Source organism: Capsicum annuum, chromosome 5 (assembly GCF_002878395.1).
Source record: "Capsicum annuum cultivar UCD-10X-F1 chromosome 5, UCD10Xv1.1, whole genome shotgun sequence".
Lineage (NCBI taxonomy): Eukaryota > Viridiplantae > Streptophyta > Magnoliopsida > Solanales > Solanaceae > Capsicum > Capsicum annuum.
In genome coordinates, this window is record NC_061115.1 from 176,691,250 (window position 1) to 176,712,385 (window position 21,136).

General features: G+C 34.4%; 1 protein-coding gene across 3 annotated transcripts in view; it reads right to left on the reverse strand.

The window, feature by feature from the left end:
• The window catches only part of LOC107870960 (potassium channel SKOR), a 32,847-nt gene that overhangs the window by 5,579 nt on the left and 6,132 nt on the right, over positions 1-21,136 (reverse strand). For 2 of the 3 annotated variants that reach the window (XM_047413274.1, XM_016717680.2), the window contains exons 3-7: positions 4,517-4,741; positions 4,228-4,291; positions 3,074-3,413; positions 1,185-1,480; positions 387-467 (exon numbers count right to left, since the gene is read on the reverse strand). In XM_047413274.1, coding sequence (XP_047269230.1) covers positions 387-467; positions 1,185-1,480; positions 3,074-3,413; positions 4,228-4,291; positions 4,517-4,741 — 1,006 coding nt within the window. The remainder of the gene's footprint in view (positions 1-386; positions 468-1,184; positions 1,481-3,073; positions 3,414-4,227; positions 4,292-4,516; positions 4,742-21,136) is intronic. The other variant, XM_016717679.2, reaches the window with a different exon arrangement.

Here is a 21,136-nt window from a genome sequence, read left to right on the forward strand (position 1 = left end):
AAAAATCCATAAAGTTACTAAGGACCATTTCTGCAAATATGCTATCAACCTAGGATCCAAACCTTGCTGTCCTTGGATGCAAAGGAAATCTTTAAGCACATTGAAGAAGTAAAAGTGATAAACAATTTCACAAATTAAGAACATGAGCAAAACTGGGTCTCAGATTTATAGCTGATTCATTGTGGAACATATGGTGTGGATCAATATAGAAAATAGATGAAGACATATATAAGCCATCATTTCCTAGAGGTTGTGGAAAGATATATCATATAATATCATGGATTTTAACTAGAATGAAAATGAGATGGATCTCTTCAGGAAAGAGAGAAGGATAGAAACACAGTTTTGAGATAAAATAGACAACCATTGACAAGAAAGTAACTTACAATTTGACTTATGAATTCAGAGGAGCAGTCCCTGAAAAGAGGAATATTCTCAATGCAAGACTGATATAACGTCTGGGATATCTGCAAAAAGGTTGAAGTTTGTTACAGTATTGCTGAAAAAATGTTATATGCATCAGGAATGCAAAGGAAGGCTCAAAATAATATGCAAGAAAAAATACGAACTTTAGAAGGGCTAACAGAGGTGGTTAATGTGCTTTTTGATAACTAACAAAATTCCCTAGTCAATAACCCCCAATGAAAATAAAATTATGCATACTGATCTTGCTTCTCTTAAAGTCACAATGCATAATTTTTTTCTACCCTGTGATGGATCCAGAGGCAGAGAGGCTCTGTGGGTTTGGCAAACCTAACTCTTTCTGCTCCAACCCTATTAACAATTCCGAAAATAGCACAACCAAATAATTTTTTTGATAATAAATTATCTCTCGCAACAGAATTAAAGAACTGCAGAGAAATTCTTCGTTGCATCAGTAGTGACCTGCACGAATGGTGCAACAACTGCCCGAGTAGGCAGAATTAGATTTATATTTCAGAACTCATGGTGTGTAGATTATAGACCTGCCACTTTCTTTACATCCTAGTATTCTCTCCATCAGTAACAAATGAAAACTAACTTGTTATTAACTCATATGGTTCAAGTGTAGCACAGTATACTGAGGAAAACAGAAAAGAAACCACACAATTCAAAGTCTTCAAACTAGCTGACTCTAATGTCCCACAGTATACGAATATAGAGAAAAATGCACACATATGAAGAAGTTTTCTTTTGTTTATTACCTTGGCACGAATTGAGATGGGAAGGTCCTGGAGAACGGCTCCATCAGTGTAAGTGCTTTCATATTGTAATCGCAAGTGATCTTTAATCTGACTACGAATATCCCTTCCGAGTCTATTTCTGTTCATATAGTTCATAAGATCTGTCATTTTATCCCTGTATCGCACGGTTTTTGATCCCTTGACAATCAATGCTGTCATGTTACCGATCAGGTAAGCACCAAGAACCATATCAAAAGAGACATAAACCATTACGAATATCATTTCCCTCAGATTGACTGCATGTATGTCGCCATAACCTGTAGAACCAAGAGACATCTTCTAATAATAGGAGGATGTGACTACATATCCAGAAAATGTACAAAAAGAATGGCATGAGTACTGGCCAAATTCATAAGTAGCATGAAGAAGGAAAAGAAACCTTCCTTTAAAGCGGATGAGTACCACTTCAAAACAACTTGCTTCTTTTATATAGACTTCAAACAATTTCGTCTGGTTATATTAGCCCCATTACCCAAAAACAAAATTTTTTCGTTGTTTGTCTCTTCACCAACAAAGACTCACTATGTTAATCCAAAACTATATAAAGTAGCAGTGTCATCAACAGCATCTGTGCTGTCTTCCTGTTCTTTTGTTTCTTTTTTTATCTTTTTCTTGGTGCAAGGGAGGGGATGTAGAGAAGATCACATTCATGGTACTAGTGATAGCTTGACGCGCATGGTCAATTATTCAATATTTCAGACTACTTATCTTTATGCTGCCAAATTGATCATTTGTAAATAAAGATAACAGGACATCTCTAAAACACTATTGAGATCGACTGGGTGTCATGCATTCAGCTCAAATACTAAGCTCGAAACATGCAGAAGTATTGGAATAAATGGATAAGAGCAATTATTTAGGAAATTTAAGTATATAAAGTGTAGCGCTACCTTTAGAGGATCAGAATAGATTGAAAAGACAAAAAGTCATTTATCACATGCACTTAATATCTATGTTGCTTGGACTCTTCAAAAATTTCAACGGGTGCGTGTAGGATTCTCCAAAAGTAATGTATTTTTGGATAATCCGACACAGGTGCAGCATCAGAAATAAAGAGTCTGTGCAACTTAGCCTAATATGACAAGCACTAACATTGTCAGTAAAACTGCCGTCATGCTACCAGTCACACCTCATGATTACTTTGTAGCCTGTATTATTACAAACCTGCAGTTGATGATACTTCTATTTTTCAGACATCTGATTCAGGTTTTTATATATCCCGAACTTACTCTAGTCTATAGAAGACAAAAAATGAACAAAAATTGGAGGGAAAAGGTTTCAATTCTAGTACTGGATATAGAATGCCACAAGTTGAATTTCAACTTCAGGGTTTGAGAACTTTATAATAATCAAATGAAATCTAGAGTCACAACTTATATCATATGATACAAAATCAGAACTATCTTAGCAGGCAAAATGTCTGCACCCTCCATTTTACAAGGACAAACTATAACAACAGGTATCAGGAGAAAAGGACAAAGACAGCTTGACAAAAAAAATTTGTTTTCCTTGTTATCCCCCAAAATGGAAAGGAAGAAGTAGTTTTTTTTATAAGAAGTTATCTTATGAAAAGAGAAAATATCTAGGAGAGGGGGCAGAAATCCCAGATATAAAAACCAGTACCCAACTTTAATCGTGATTGTTGCTCGAACTGTCACAAAATACAACTAGTAGTCCATTTTATAGAGGAAAACAACTAACTCTGGTGAATCGTCTAAGTAATTTGTGATGACTTGCGTATTGTGGATTCCATATACATCATCAGCCTTCTAATTTCATCTCCAATATAACTGGAATATGTTTTTCAGATTATTTTGACAGTGATACTAGAAAGAGAGCGATAGACATACCCACAGTTGCCATAGTGACAATGGCAAAGTACAGAGAAGTGATGTACCGCCTCCAGAGATCAATCTCTCTAAAGTTCGAATAACTGTAATCTCCCAGGGTCAAACTCCCAATCCATGTGTAGCCTTCTTTCTCTTTAGGCAGAGTAGTTGCCAAAAAGTAAAAGATGCAAGCTGCTGTATGTGTGCAATATAGTTCAACGGTGATAAGCTTTACAATCCTAGTGAAGAGATAATTGATCCGAATATCTTTCTCCATCTTCTGGAAAAAGTCAGTAACTCTGCGCACCCTGCTCAACCTAATCCATAAAAGGTATCTCACTCCCTCTTTTCCGCCAGAAGCCTGATATTTCAAAAGGAACAGCTTTAGTTAAAAGAAAAAAAAAAAGAAAAGCAACACTTCGATTCAAGTAATTAACATGAAATGCAGGTATCAACTCAGTTAAAACTTTGGTATTCACCAAGGGTAAAAGAAATAGGAAATAAAGTAGAGAGGAGCATATTAAGACAAGTAAGCTTTCTCAATTTATTTAAGCAGAATTATATCTCTGAACCACTTAAGAATGGATGCTTACATATACACGCCTGAGAATGTGAAAAAAAAAAGTTGTATCCAAACAAGTTTATCAATCTCCAAAATCTTAAATGAAAGTCACACAATACCATTTTCATTCCTCCTTATTGTTGGTTTTATAATTAAAATCATATTCTCACTTAACTGCCAAAGAAATGTTAGCTTTGCATGTATTAAAACATTTGGTTGATCTCCAAATCAAATAAAAGATTGATTGATTGATTAAATTATGCTACAAAATTAGAAGTGTGATTTTTATTATGATAACTCTAAAAGCATGATGATAGAGAGAGGATTTAGAAACGAATACTCTGTCCAGTTCAATTTGTTTGCCTTAGTTTACTCGGCACAAAGTTATAAAAAATAAAGAAAATTTTGAGTGTTTTGGTCTTAAACTATTGATGTATGTAATGTATCAAAATGTCCTTTGAATCTTGTGCTCTTAATAAAGAAACTTTTGAGTGTTTTGGTCTTAAACTAAAGTTGTAGGTAATATATCAAAATGTCCTTAATCTTGTGCTCTTAACTATGTTATGTAGGATGTTGGGTGTAAGAAGTTACTAAACATAGTAAGCGGAATTACCTTATAAATGTTATCCCATGGCATGCAACTGAGAACATCCCAGATAAAATGAGATTTCAAGTACCTGCAACAAGAGAAGATCAGCTAACTTACATAAAGGGATACATTCTGTTGCAATTTTCTTCGGTGATGGATTCAGAATTTAGAGATGTGTGCTTTCAAAATGTATATCGTACTTTATCTACTACTTGTTTTTTACATGTATAAAAAGGATTTGGCCTGATTGCATAGGTTCCGTCACTGCCCCTCTTGTGCAAAATAGTAAGTTAGAAGTGAGAAGGGGACTAACCGAAGAGCAATAGGGGTTCGTCTATACACCATATTGTATGTCTGACTATCTCTGTAGGCTACAAAGAATTGTATGACTATGTCGACAAGAAACGCAATTTGACCACAAATGTCTAAAAGAAATAGTTTCCTGGGCAATCCCTTGAAGAATGCAAACTCCATCGGTGTAAAAAAAGTTGAATATATAGCCCAAATCAGGATAAACTTCTTCCACAGCTTGTACCACCTGAATCAAGTTTTCTAAATTAACAAAGAAATTTCCCCCAGAGAGACTTAAAGATGGTAATGATACAAAACCACTTCTGGCGCAAAAATAATCGATTCAGAAAGCAACAAATGATACAAATGAAAATTTTCATAATAGATGGTAATGTGCTTTTCTTCCATCAGTGAGAGATTATTACAAAGAGGCAAAAGTTAGTTACTTAAAACATAATTATCAAGTCAACCTGTTTAACTTTATGAGTTCACATTTTTACCTAAAAGACAATTATACCTACATGCTCGCAATAAAACAGTAGTAGTCTAAAAAATAAGATACTGTAACATATTATATGCACTTGAAGTGTACAAAAAACTGTGTTAACTTACAAAAAAGTTAAATCTAGAAATTTTATTACTCTACTATGATATATTTTTCTTTGAAATTTGAATTTTGTAAACATTAGTGTTTTGAAATTAACGATACTCATCGAGCCACTGTTGTCAGGTCAGAAATTATAGTTCCACCTCCAAGAAGCAATGCAACCCACCTTCCACCCTGTCGACCCACTAACAGCTCTTTTTTCATCTCACTCATAAATCTCGTGATCTTCTTCTGATCTTAGTTAAGAGTAAATTTCATACACGGTGTAAGAGATATTTCTGGCGCATCTCAGATCACTTATAGAGTAACTACGCGTAAATCTCTATGACAAATATTATTGGTAATTTTGATATAAATGGTAACTAACATGTTATTAAAGGTAAAAGTTCAGTAACAATGTAAAAAACATTTATAAGCATATAAACCAACAATGTTCATATACGAAGTTAAACTAGATTTCCTAAAGGAAAAGGTCCAAATTAACCCCTTCTCTACGCAAAATCTTAATTTGAATATAGTTATACTTTGGATATATTCATACTCTTATAGATGGTAAATCAACTTGCATTTATTCTTGACTTTAATAGAGCTCCAACATATACCAGGTTATTTCCATGTGTCAAAATATTTTAGAAAAATATCCAAATTTGCTTTTAATAATCGCATCTGTTATATTTCAGGGTGAAGCACCATTAGAAGTAAAGGCAATATGAGATAGTTTGCTAACGACAAAGATATAGATAACCCTTAAAGTTAAAAATTCTAGGGATATTAATCAACTCAAACCCATAAGCTTATGCTCTACTGTGTATAAAATTATTGCCAAATTATAGTTATGAGGCTCAAAGCTTATCTTCCTAATATTGTTTCTTCAAATCAATCTGTTTTTATTTGAAAAAAGATAAATATACTAGATAATATTGTGCTAGCACATGAATATATTCATCTTTGTAAGAATAAAAGACGGGGGAAACAAAAGTACTTGGCTTTGAAATTGGATATGGCCAAAGTTTACAATCAAGCTGGGTGGTTTTATATCCACAAATCACTTCTTAGAATGGGCTTTCATGGAACTTTTGTTATTTGGATTATGCAATATATCACTACTACTTAATGGGGAAATAGCTGGGAAAGTGAAACCTAATAAAGGACGGACCCTTTGTCTCCATATCTTTTCTATTATGTGTTGAAGGTCTTTCGAGACTTCTAAATCAAGCAGAATTGTGTGGGGACATACAAGGCTTAACTTAGTTAAGAGTTGGACCTACAGTTAACCATTTATATTTTGCTGATGATTCTTTCTCTTTTGTAATAATGCTAATATTTAGAATGCTCCTGCAAAAATCTCAGAAATTTTAAGAATCTATGAGGAGTGTTGGGGTCAAAAGGTGAGCTTTGCTAAATTTGCGATTTTCTTTAGTAAAAATACTTCTGATCTTGATAAGGATGAGATTATTGCGGGGCTTGGACAACTACATAGTAATGATTTAGGATTATATCTTGGGTTACCTGCAGCAGTTGGAAGGTCGGAGAAATAATATTAAAGTTTATCAAAGATAGGGTGAAGATGAAGATAAAAGGGTGTAAAAATACTTTTTTGGAGTCATGCAGGAAAAGAGGTGATGCTTAAATCTATCTTATTCGCTATGCCTTCTTATGCTTCGTCATTTTTCGGATACTTTGTGTAAGGAGATCACGACTATTTTCTCTAACTTCTATTGGGAGCATAATGAGGACATGAGGAAAATGCGTTTTGAAAAATGGGGGACACTTTGTTAAGCAAAATCTAAAAAGGCTATAGGATTTAGAGAATAAAAACCCTTAGTCAAGCGTTGTTAGCTGAACTCGCTATGCGAATTTTGACCCAAGAAGATTCCCTACTTTTTTAGAATATTCTAAAGTAAATACTTTCATCATATTTCTTTTCTCAAAGACACGTGCTCTTCTGCGAGTTCTTAATAGGTATTATGGCCTATAAGATTAGTCGCTTTTAAATCTATCAATTTGCCCTTACTGCCAGTTCTTTGATATGAAAGAGTATTATTTGGGATAGAGATTTTTTATAAAAAGGTATTAGATGAGAGGTAGGATCTGGAGAAAATATTAAAGTTTGGACAGACCCATGGATCCCCAATTCTAGCGGCTTCAAACTGATAACAAAATTCAAGAAACTTACGAGAAGCTCGAGTGAATTTGAGTGAAATATCTCAATAAGGAATGGAAGATAAGAAATGAAGAAGAGAAGTTAGTGTAGAAACTGAATTGTACTATTTGATTGATAACTTCATTGAATGGAATTACAATGATTCATACTAGCAGACTATCACTAATCAATTGTGACCAACTGCCTCACTAGCTACTTTGCTGACATGGCTCACTAACTAACTACTTGAACTGTCAACAGTGGCGATTCCACTGTGTAACTAATATCCTGCAATGTTAACAGTAACAGTGTAACTACTTTCCTAAAATATTTGTATCAGTACTTCCCCCATCTGGTATCAGGAAATCTAGTCCTAAGGACAGTAAGAAACTCCCAGGTAGAAGCATCTGCTGGTACTCCCTGCCACTAAACCAACACCTGTGCAACAGCTTTATTACCCTTCTTCGCCATCCTTCTCTGTAGTATAGCTTCAGTATCAGGGCAATGAGGACTAGCAACATCAGTAGTGGGAGGGTAGGCAATTTGGGAAGGTACTTCATAACACCTCTTCAACAATGAGACATGCACAGTTGGATGGATCTTGACTGAAGCTGGAAACAGCAATGTGTAAGCAACAGGTCCCACTCTTTTCAAAATCTGGAAAAGCCCATAATATCTTGCAGCCAACTTTGGAAGGGTTGAGCTGAAATACTCACTTGCTTGTAAGGTTGCACCTTGAAATAGACCCAATCCCCAACAGCAAAGACCCTATCACATCTATGACTATCTGCTTGTTGTATCATCTTGTGTTAAGCCCTTACAAGATGGTGTTTAAGAAGCTGAAGTTTCAATTCTCTGTTCAGAAGAGTTTGATCTACTTCAGTAGAAGAAGACTCACCAGGGAGGTATGGGAGATGTAGAGGGGGAGGTCGACCATAAAGAGCCTCATATGGGGTGAGGTTAATTGCAGAACGATGGCTAGTACTATAATAAATAGTATTCAGCCATGGGAAGGCAAGTGAACCAACCAGTACCATCTTCAGCACAAAACATCCAAATAAGTTTCTAAACACCTGTTTAAGACCTCAATCTAACCATCAAACTGAGGGTGGTAGGCAGATGACATGTTAAGTTGAACACCTTGCAGTGAGAACAACTCTTGCCAAAAGTGCTTAAGAACACAGCATCCCTATCTCTAGTGATGGTATCAGGAAGACCATGTAGCCTTACTATGACATCCATAAACACCTTAGCCACATATTTTGCAGTATAAGGGTGTTTCAAGGGAATGAAATGGCCATACTTAGCCTGTCAACTACCTCCAGAATGACCTCATAGCCATGTGATTTAGGCAGACCATCTATGAAGTCCATGCTGTTTTGGGACACATACAACCTCAGGAATTGGAAGTGGTTGTAGTAAACCAGGATAAGCAGCTAAATCAGCTTTATTTTTCTGACACACATCACATCTCTGTACAAACAACTTTACATCCTTCCTCAAACCTTACCAGTAAAAAAGAGTTAGCAACCTCTTCAATGTAGAATCAACACCAAAGTGACCACCCTGAGCAGTGGAGTGCCAAAAAATCCTAATGTTCTTCCTTAATTGATCTGATTTGCCAATAACCAGTCCACCTTTCCTCGTGAGTTGATTATTGCTCCATGTGAACTAGGAAGAACTAATGGGATCAGCCTGTAACCAGGGGCAGGTCCAGAGTGTCGGGTGGGGGTTCCTGGAAACCCACTAACTTTCATGCGGAACTAATATTTATATAGAGAAATCTAGTAAATATATAAAAATTATAAATTGGAAACCCATAAACAAAGTGTGTTGTTGGTCTAGTAGAGTAGATGGGTTTGTAAATGTTTTATTGACCTCTTGGTTGTGGGTTCAAATCCCCTTAGCTACTAGTTTTTTTATTTTTATTAATGTAGGGAACCCACAAACTTTAAATCCTGAATTCGCCTTTGCTTGTAACTGGTCAATGAGAGCCTTCAATTCTACATCAGTTTCCCAACTTTCCTCAATGGCTTGTAAAAGGTCAAGAGCTGGTATTAGAAATGACCAAAGATAAGAGCTTAGCAATTTGATACTCTAGAGAGGGCATCAACAACTTTATTTTCTACTCCCTTCTTATACTCAATGGTATAATCAAAGAGCATAAGCTTGGTTAGCCACATCATTTGGGAACTGGTATGTAACTTCTATTTAATCAGGAACTTTAGGGCCTTCTAATCAGTTCTAATAACAAATTTCTGTCCCAAAAGATATTGAGACCATTTAGTCACAATATGTACCATAGCTAGTAACTCCCTATCATATACGGATAATGATGCATGCTTCGGAGATAAAGCTTTGCCAATAAAGGCTATAGGGTGGCCTTGTTGCATCAATACAACACCAATTCCATAGCCACTTGCATCAATCTCAACTACAAAGGTTTTGGTCATATCAGGTAAGGCCAATACAGGTGTAGTAGTAAAGGCTAACTTGAGCTTTTCAAATGCATCAGTAGCTTATTGAGACCATTTGAAGTTGTCCTTCTTTAATAAGTCATGCAAGGGTTTACATATCACACCAAAGCCGTAGATGAACCTTCTATAATACCCTGCTAACCCAATGAATCCTCTCAATTGTTTCAAATTTGTAGGAATAGGCCAGTTCTTGATAGATTCTATTTTTTGGCATCAGTAGAGACTCCTTCTGTGATAAAATGCCCTAAATATTCATTCTTCTCACCCCAAAGAAGCACTTACTTTGTTTAGCAAACAAATGATGTTTCTTCATTTCTTGAAAAACACTCAGTTGCCACACATGGTTCTCTAAAGTCTTGCTGTAAATCAGGATATCATAAAAAAAAAAAAAACACAAACTTCCTCAAAAAAGCTAAAAAACTAAGTTTATCAAGCCTTGAAAAGTTGCAAATGCATTAGATAGCCCAAAAGGCATAACAAGGTACTCATAGTGGCCTGAATGAGTCCTAAATGCAGTCTTAAGTATGTCTTCAGTAGCCATTCTCAGTTAGTGATAACCAGACCCGAGATCTATCTTACTGAAAATCTTGGACCCTCCTAGTTCATCCAATAAGTCTTCTACTAATGGAATGGAAAATTTGTTCTTCATTGTGGCCTTATTGGGGTCTCTATAATCAACACATAACCTCCATCTACCATCTTTCTTCCCTACCAATACCACAGGTGTAGCATAAGGGCTGCAATTTGGTTGAATGATACCTTAATCCAACATCTGATTAACCAAGGTTTCTATCACATTCTTCTCAACTGATGGATATATGTAAGTCCTTTTGTTAATAGGTTTAGTACCCTGGTGCAACACCACTCTGTGATTAAATACCCCTCTAGATGGAGGAAGTGGAGTAGGTTCATCAAACAACTCCTTGAACTCAACTAGTAGACTAGATAGGGTACTGTCAATTTCAGCTCCTACAACTTCTAATGCATACCATTGTACATCATTATAGCTAATAAGTATCAACTAAATCATGCATAATTGAGCTTGATTACCTGAAATTTTTGCTAACTTCCCAGCATTTGTGGTCAATATTTGTTTACCAGATCCTCTCAATACATATCTTTTGCCCCTGTACAAGAACTCCATTATTAAATCTCTAAAGTTCATCTTGATGTCCCCAAGAGTGAGTAGCCATTGCACTCAAAGTACTACCCCACAACTTCCCAAGGGCAACAACAAAAATTCAGCTGAGAACTCTACTCCTTGCAATAGCTAAGTCAATTTGCACATCTTTTCAACCTTCATAGTTCCATTAGGTGCTGCAACTTCCTGAGGCATGATAGCAGTTACTGGATACCCTAACTAATCCACTACGGAGGGATCAATGAACTTATGTGAACTGCCTGTATCCACCAGAATATGCAAAGGCTTCTTTAAGTAATAACTAGTGACTTTCAAGGTTCTGTACCCCAGTGACCCATTCAAAGCATGAAGAGATATCTCCACTTGTTCTTGATTTTGGCGTTGCTCAATTTCTTGAAGCATCAATGTATTTTGTGCCTCCTCTTTAAAATCCTGGTCACACTCTTCCTGTACTTCCTCCAATTATAGTATGTACAACTATTTTAAATTCCTTCATTTCCTGTACTTCCTCCAATTATAGTATGTACAACTATTTTAAATTCCTTCATTCGTGGCCAATGACATACTTCTCATCATAGAAAAAGCATAGTCCTTCTGCCCTCTTCTCATTAATCTCTTCGGGGCTTAAGATTTTCCTATGAAAATTCTTCTGTTGGTTGAACCCCTTTCTTGGAGTAGGCAAAATAGCTTTCCTCTAATTCCTTTGATCTCCAAATCCCCTATTCTGCTGTAGTAATCCAGTAGTAGTAGAAGAAGAATGCGGTCTCACAACAGCAAGATAGGCTTCTTGCATTCTAGCAATCTTGTAAACTTTGAGACAATGTGGTAGGGTTGGTTATCTTAACAACAATATTCAACACAGGTATATCTCTCCAATGAAACAATTGATTGCATTTTCCTCGGATAAATTCACCCTAGTTAAATGCATCTCAAATATCCTCTGGTACTCTCTTACACTTCCAACTTGTCTCACCTTCTTGATTTCCTCCGTAAGATCATCAAAATCAGTACCAAATCTCTCTACCATGGCTAAAGCATACTCATTCCATGATGCAGGTTGGAGAGATTATTTGTATCTCATGAAAGTTAAATGCCACTTAATGGCTTCGCCCTCCAACTGTAAAGCAGCTAATCCAACTTTTTCTTCACTTGGTACATTTTCTACAACAAAATATTGTTCAATCTTGAACAACCAAGATCGTAGGTCAACCCCGTTAAATCTTAAAAACTCCATTCTGGACCACCTATTAAAATTCGAGTGGTCGGAATGGTTATTGTTGGGGCCTTTCTCCTTGTCACTTGTTCATCTGTCTACGGATTGTTCAACCTTAGAAGGATTATCGTCCTGTTCCAATGGAGTTTTCTCTCTTCGACTTTCACCAGTTGTGTCCCAGCTCACAACTGGTTCTTCAACTTAGCTGACAACAAGTTCTTCAACTCAATCACAGTTTGATAAAGTTTTTCCAATGAAGAGACCTTCCCTGCTAATGACCTAACTTTTGATATCAACTGTTGCATCATATCCAGTAATTCTCCTACATCTGCATTAGGGAAATCATTACTGCAATCCCCATTTGATCGAGTACCGTTCACCATCAATGACAAGAAACGCCCGACTCTGATACCATTGATAACAGAATTCAAGGAACTTATGAGCGTTAGCTTCCCATATTAATATTCCCATATTAATATAATATGTGTTAATAATGGCAAACTAATGGCTAATAACTTGCAGGATATACCAGAAGGATAATTAACACAAGGAAGATCATCATAGAGATATACTTGGAAAACATCCCGTGCAATCCCTGATTACAAGGGATTCAAAGATGGCCTTGAAACGACATCAAGAGAAGATCTCATAAGATCTCATTAGATCCCAGATTGCAAATAAGATCAGTAAAACCGCAGAGCAGCATGGAAAATAGATCACACCTTCTTCATGGACATATCTGATATGGACATGAATGGTTGTGAAGAAAGGCAAGCCGCATCTTATATACGGACATATCTAATATGGACGTATTACCCTCAATCAAGGAATCAAATCAAATCCTTGATTGAGAGAAAATCCCTTGGGTTTCCTTTTGGAGAAAAACAGCAGGATCAACTGAAGAATATAAAAGATGAAAACTAAAGACTCGAGACGCCACGCAACTTCACGGAAAATTCTTAGTGTGTCTCAATCTTAGTCTCAATAAAGCTTTGTACTTCTTAGTTTACAATAGTTACAAAAGAGCAAGATCGAGTAAACTTAGTTATATCAGTTGAGGCTGTGTCACAAGATCCGAATAACAAAATAAGTTTCAGAACTTGTCTACTACATCTGTACTCCAACTCTACTTTGAAAGACTCTAAGGAAACTCTTGAAACCCAAGGAAACTGAAAGTAGGCACCACATTGGTGTTCGAACTAGGATAAATCTCTGCATTATTATCTTATTTACTTGTTTATTTGCTTGTGCAATTTAGGTTTAATCTGTTTTGTTCAGTAAACTATTCTGCATGTGAGTTGACGGTAAAGCCAGACCAGTTGACTCAGGAAAAGTTTTTTCAATTCAACCCCCCCTGAATTTCAATTGGTATCAGAGCAAGTCTCACAAACAGTGTTGCTTAACCGCACATGAGCAAAGATCCAATGGTAAACTATCAGATTCTAGAAACCCTCCTTCAAAATGGCCACTCGTCCACAAGACCATATTTCAATGGACAACACTACTCTTATTGGATTCAAAATCTTTGTTTAGTTAAATGACTTTCAAGCCTGGGTTGTCATTAAGAAGGGACCAAAGCCCATTCCAGGAACCAAAGAAAACTAAAAAGACAAGGAATCAAGCAGTGTTGACTTGGACGACTTTAAAAACTTCAAAGTCATCAAGGAACAACAAGAGGTAATTCAAACTAATGCAAGAGCTATAAGTTTACTCTATTGTGGAGTTAGCGGAGCGAAATATGACAAGATATCAATCTGTGAAACCGCAAAGGAGATGTGGGACAAATTAGAAGTAACATATTAAGGAACCACCAAAGTTAAAAAGGTGAGAATCGGTGCTCTGGTCAATAAGTACGAACTCTTCAAAATGGAAGAAAATAAAAGCGTGGAATCAATGTTTGCTCGATTCAGCAAAATTGTATGTGAACTGAAGTCCTTGGGTATGAACTATCCAAACAATTTGCAAGTTCAAAAGCTTATAAGAAGTTTCCCAAAAGCATGGGAAACTAAAGCTGTCATTGTAGAAGATGGGGATCTCCACAATATGACCTACGACGAATTAAGAGGTAACCTCATTGCCTATGAGCAAAATCATATTAACAGGTACAACAAGCAAGGAAGGAAGAAACCAGTAGCTTTCAATGTCGTAACAACCGGAGAAGAAGAATCCCTAGATGAAGACAACAACGAAGGAATGACTCTCATAAATCAGAAAAAGAATTATTCGTTATCTCATAGGAACGCAAAATGTTGGACTTTGGTAGCCCGACTCCTCAAACTTTGAATCAGTTGGCTATTCAGATGTTGATTTTACGGGTGACAAAAGTGATAGGAAGAGCACTAGTTGAGACCAAAGTTACGATCAGAAATGAGGACTAGATTCTCGTTGAAGGAAAAGGAACTGTAGTCATCAAAACAAATTCAGGTAATAAAGCAATTTCAGATGCTCTTTATGTACCGGATATTTGATAAACTTGTTGAGTATTTGTCAGTTGGTAGAAAAAGGCTACAAACTATCTTTTGAGGATAAGCAAACATTAGAATTCAAGATGCAAATGAAGCAGGAAGACATGCCAAAAGGATTTAATAGTCAAGGATTGCATTCAAGACGAGAAGTGAATTTAATTCACTACAAGCCAAAAGATGAATCTGCAAATTTATTCACAAGGTCACTTTCGATTATCAAATGTGGAGATCCCAAGACACAAGACCAAAAAATTTGCAGTTCCTAAAGCAAGGAGGAGTGTTAAAAGCTGTTTTAAGGAATAATGCACATGACTTGTTTTTTGTTTTTCTCCAGCTTTTTTACAGACAACTCCTAGTCAAATTGAAATTCCTATTTTGGGTAGGAGATTGATTAGTTGTTATTTTTGGTAGCAAATAGGTTTTCTTTTATGGTAAGTTTAATCTATTTTTAGTTGTAATAGCACTATTTAAGATAGAGTTAATAATAGAAAACATACGTTGCTTTACTTCAAAACAGAAAAAAAAAAAAAAAAAAGGCTTCTTTACGCCTTGCTTCTCTTCTTCTATAACTCACCTCTGTTTTTTGTCGCAAAGTTTTTGGCTCTCCTTGCTGCTTTATTTTTCTTTAACGGTATTAAAACCAACAAAACTGAATTGTATTATTTGATTGATAACTGCAATGAATGGAATTACAATGATTTACATTGGCTGACTATCACTAATCAATTGTTACCAACTGCCTCACTAACTAACTTCTTGGACTATCAAGAGTGGCAATTCCACTGTGTAACTAATTTCCTGCAATGTTAACAGTAACAGTGTAACTAATTTCCTGAATACTTGTATCACAAACCTAGTGTTTTTCATACTCAAATGGATAGAATTAAAAGTGAATGACCTTATAGACCATAATACCTACACCTGAAAATGCAAGAGCTTCAAAAATGATTTTATCTAGATGATATACATGCAATACTTTCTATTCCAATTACTACCACTACGTCGTCGGGCAGAATTATTTGGCATCATACTAAATCTGAAAATTATGAGATAAAATCAGACTCACTTAATTAGAGAAATTGTAAGATGTCCACAAGTTAGTTGCGAGAGACCACAATCTAGTCACCGCTCTTTTTCAAAAAAGTTCTGGGATTTCTTATTGGGTATGAATAATATTTAAAACAAATATAAACATTTTACGGAAGTGTCTTTTAAAGGTGCTTCCAGTAAACCATGTTGTTACAGAAAAATTAAGACATATTTGCGATGTATGTAAAGGTTGTGGAGTAGAAACTATGTGAAACAATTGATCATATGTTCTTAAGATGCCCTAATGCACAATTAGTTTGGAAAATTCGCCCAATTAATTGGCCTAATATAGAAAAAAACAATGGATTTCACTAGTTGGTGGCATGATATTTTTGTTAGTGCTAAGCAATATCCGGATTTGCATTGAGCTAGTTAAATGTTTCTATCATGTGGCAAATTTGGAAGGCAAGAAATTCTATGAGCTTCAATGAGGAGATTTATGAGCCTAATGAAAATGTAAACAAGACACTCTTTGATTTTCATCAATATGAAAATAATTTGCTTACTATTTTTCTCCTACTCATGCAACTAATTGTCCTAATGCTAGATGTTAGAGTTTGTGATTCGAATTTTGTTGATTCGGCCCTTAAAAGTTCGTGGTGCAATCCATGTTTGTGATTTTTTATGGGGTCTGTGGTGGTAGCGTAGGGATCAGGCTTATTTGTAAGCACGTATTATATAAGTATGTTTAGTGAGTTGTTTCGGGTTGATATATATATACGTCATTGAGACAAATCGTTTTCTTATTGTACTCCTCTACATTATAGTGAATTCCTCTGTCTCTGTCCGTGGTTTTTCCCGCAAGGATTTTCACGTAAATCTGCGTGTTCTTGTTTTTCTTTTGCTTGTGGTTTGCTTAATACTGTCCGATTTATAACACTAGATATATTGTTTGGCACAAGATAATGTTATTATGTTCGCAGATGCTAGCTCACACAAGGAGAAGATACACGTATTAGTGAAACGATCCTCCAAGTCGTTCCGTGAGTTTTTCTTATTTTAACTCTCCTCGTAATTTTTTGACGTGATTTATGACTTACGGGAATGGGTAGTGTCATTCTTGAGATGTTCGGAGGCGATTTAAGTCATTAGTTGAATTATTGAGTTTTAATAAATTTAAGCTTGATCACAGTCAATCTTTAATCGAGACGATCTCGAATTAGTGTCGTAATATTTTACTAGGTCCGAAACATACTTGTTTAGTTGATTTATACATTTGGGTTGTTTTCTCGAGGCACCGAGCATATTCCGAGGATCTATTCGAAGTTTTGATTATTTTAGACATTATGGTAATTGAAGATTAACGGGCCAAGTCCATAACGTATTTAATATCCTATACACTTGACCCATGTATAGGAAACATGTTAAGATTAGTAGAGGTTTACAGTTTTGAAAACATAACTTATTGTCGTAGAACAAAAAGAAAACAAAAGAGGCTGCCTTTCACGTCGACCAAAACTACACCAAAATTGTTTCAGGTAAGAAATTTTTCGAAACTTTAATTATGTTTCTTGTTTCACGTGATGAAATAGTGAGGGGGATTAGTATTTTTCCTTGGTAGTAATCTTTGGTTGAGTTGGAAAACAATGAAAACGTCAATTGAAAGAAAAGAAGGAAAAGAAAGTGTTCAAGTTCGATTGTTACAATGGTAAAGAAGTGGGTATGTGGTCTTTTAACAATTATATCGTGAATTGTAACTTACTGTTACTTTATTATTACAAAAAACTATACATATTTATTTTAAATGATCTACTATAACAAATAATTTTTGTAGTATAATGCCAATTATATTATTTATAATTGATTTTTTCTTTTTTTTCTAAGAAGTGAAAATTATTATAGCAATATGGGCGTCATTAGATTAATACTCTTAAGGATCGTTTGGTTGGGAAATAGTTATCCTGGGATTACGCGGGATAACTTATTCCATCATGCATATGGGATAACTTATCCCATCACTATGGTGTAAATGGTGGGATAAATACCCCCAATCAAATATGGGATAAAATAATCCTTTATTTTACCGAGGACTACTTATCATTTATACCTCACACCAAATGACTCTTGTAGAGATTATGTATTTGAATAGATTTTAACCATTCAAAAACTTTACGGAAAGACAAATTTGTTAATTAACGTTTGGACTTCCTTTGAGGCAAGTTAAGATTTTCTTAGACTCTTTTTCAAAGTGCTTATTTGTTAATTATGTGTAATAAGAGTAATGGGGAATGGAGGTCCCGTATAGGTAAAAAATGAGCATCTATGCGGGTACCAGTGTTATTTGAGAGGTTAAAATAAGTTAATTGTACATTTTGAACTATTTTCCCTATTTGCTAGCCGATGGGTTGATTTGCTTTGTGAGTATTGTTCATCTGTGTTTCTCCTTATTTCATGATTTATGATTACTTTGATTACTGTCTTTTTGTCTTGAGCCGAGGGTCTATCGGAAATAGACTTTCTACTTCTTTGGGGGTAATGGTATGGACTGCGTACATTTTACCCTCCCCAGACCTCATTATGTGGGAATATACTGGGTTTATTGTTGTTGTTGTTGCTCTTGATAAGTTGAGTTGATTTTGAAGTCGATATCTAATTTGGCTTAAGACATGAAGTGTTTTGCTTAATTTTATCACCGATTTGAAGTCGAAGTTGCACACCTGCACGTCATGCATTGCATTTCATATGGGGTTGGAGTGTACGCCTGCACATTGTTATCTATTATTGGGGTCGAAGTTCAAGCTTGATCTATATATATATATATATATATATATATATATATATATATATATAATTGAGATCAGAGTGCACGCCTGCATAGTACATGAACTTGTGAGTTCCCCATGGGTCCTGACCTTGAAGCCATTGCTCGGTAAGCGTGTACAAAGAATATGCATTGCATTGCACTGCATTTATTCATTTTTGTGCAGACTGAGAAAGGTGTGTTTGTTGACATTTGTACTATTTATTAAGTCCTTGAGTATCTGTTACTTAATTTCACTGTATTGAGTATTTCTCGGACTGTGTATGATATACTTATGACTGTTTGACTTGATTATTCAGTTAGATTAGGCGATTTTCCATAAGTGCAAGTGGTATATTATTTTAGACGGTTGACATGGTGTTACTCGTCACCACTTTGAACTGGGATCAGTCGACGATACTTGCTGAGTATGGGATCAGTCGACGATACTTGCTGAGTACACATGATTCCGTACTCATCCTTGTTTTTTCTACACCTTACGTGTAGGTACCGATCCAACGACCTTTGGATATTGATTCCTATGGTTCCTTCGATGCTAGCATCTCTTGAGATTCGAGGTAGCTGCTATTATTTTCAGAGACTACTGGAATCTCCTCCAACCTTATCTTTATGCATTTTCTGCATTATGAGATACTCAAACTTTTCTTGATTTTTGTATTTAGTGGCTTGTATTAGTGTCTAAAATTATTCATTCCATTATTTATATCGTAATGATGGAATTCCCTAACATGATAAAATAACTAATTCTAAAATAGCTAATTGCAGAATGACTTATTCTCGATCAAACGATCCCTTACGGGTATAATTAGGAACCTTTTGAGTGCGGTATACTAGAGTAATTCATAACATAAAATTTCAAGTGAGATGATATAGTATTACTTTTCGGTGTCTCAATTTATATGATTTACTTGTCTTTTTAATCTAATTCTAAAAAAAAAAAAAAAAAAAAAGACATTTCTGCATTGTGTAACAATTTAGCTTTAAAATGTTTATTCTTATTAAAATAATTTATAGTGACTACTTATTTTAAACCACAAATTAATAAAAAATTAAATTTCATGTCAAGTTAAAATAACTCATATAAATTGAGACGGTGGAAATAATATTTAGTTGGCCTGTCATAGTTCGATTGAGATTAAAATATAATGCATGCTTCTTATGTTTCAAAAAGAATAATCTATTTTGATTTGGCATGAAATTTAAGAAAACTAAAAAAAAATTGAATTGAGTGACCGTAAATTAAAATTATGTCAAATATATTAAAAAGTCTTTTAATTTATGATCTTAATGCCACGTGTGAAAAGTTAAAATTTTAAAGACCGATTTGATCATGAAAATAAAAAACGTATTCACTTCATTTGATATTTTTAAAGTTAAAAATAGAGTTAGAGTTGTGTTTGATCATAGTATTTTTAATTATATTTTAAACTTTTGATATACTTAATTATAAATATGATTTATTCCCTCAACTTCAAAAACTAGAAAAATAACCCAAAATAACTTTTAAAACTCCACTATAATACGAAAAGTAAAAAATATTACTATTTAACACTGAAAACATTCACATGAAGTCATGTTCTTCCATAACATCACCAATAAATAAAAAATAGTTAGAATTGTTACTTTAATTTGATTGGCGATTTTTATACGAAATAAAAAGTTGAGCTAGAATTTAAAATTAAAATATTAAGAAAAAATAAATTCAAAAGCAGTGAATACAGCTAAAGAGGTGTTTTTTAAAAAATAAAAATTATAGAAACATATTCTAAAATGTGTTTTTGATTTTTACGACTAAATAAGTATTTTAAAATAAAGTAAGAATGTATTTCAAAATAAAATGAAAATATATTTTAAAATATTATAAATAATATTTATAACTAAACACCTATTAAGTATTGTTAAATAATGAAGAACATTATTTTTTTAAAATAAATTAAAAGAGTAAATTGTTCTTTTTGAAAGATATGCAGTAATATTTTAATAAATTAACCTCTCGTGTATTGGAAATCTAAAGAGAATATTGGGAGTAGTAGTTTTAAATTGTAATCATGGTGTATAGACAAAAGTGAGCAATGTCCTCCCTCTACCCAATGAATTCGGAACTAAAATAAGCCAAATATATTTTTTATTTAATAGGTTATCAAAATAAGCTAAACGTAATAAATTATTACGTTTTTCATTTTTTTTTAACAGTTAACTGACGAAAATAAATAGTAAATACTGTTTGTAAAACGTAATAATTTATTATGTTTTACACAAAAAAAAAAAAAAAAAAAAAGAGTTGTATGTTATCACATCCATCTTAATGTCAAATCATATAATTTGTAATAATTTATTACGTTTTACAAACAGTATTTGTAAAACTTAATAATTTATTATAAAATAAATGTGATGGGATATGGGTAGATGTAAGTTGTAATAATTTATTACAAAGTACAAACACTGTTTGTATTTTATAATAAATTATTACAACTTACATCTACCCATATCCCATCACATTTACTTCCTCTTTTAAATGTAACCCCCACCCTTCCCCACTCAACCCACCCCAACTCCTTACATTATTTTACTAAGTTCTGTTAAATGTCAAAAAAAAAAAACGTAAAAAACTTGACAACCTTTATTTCAAAATGATTAAGAGCAGTATTTAACTCATAAAAATTGTCACAATAGTTTCCAAGATTTTGTTTCTAGAAAAAAGATGTAGATTCTTATAATAACTTAAATAAAACTAACACACCAGAAT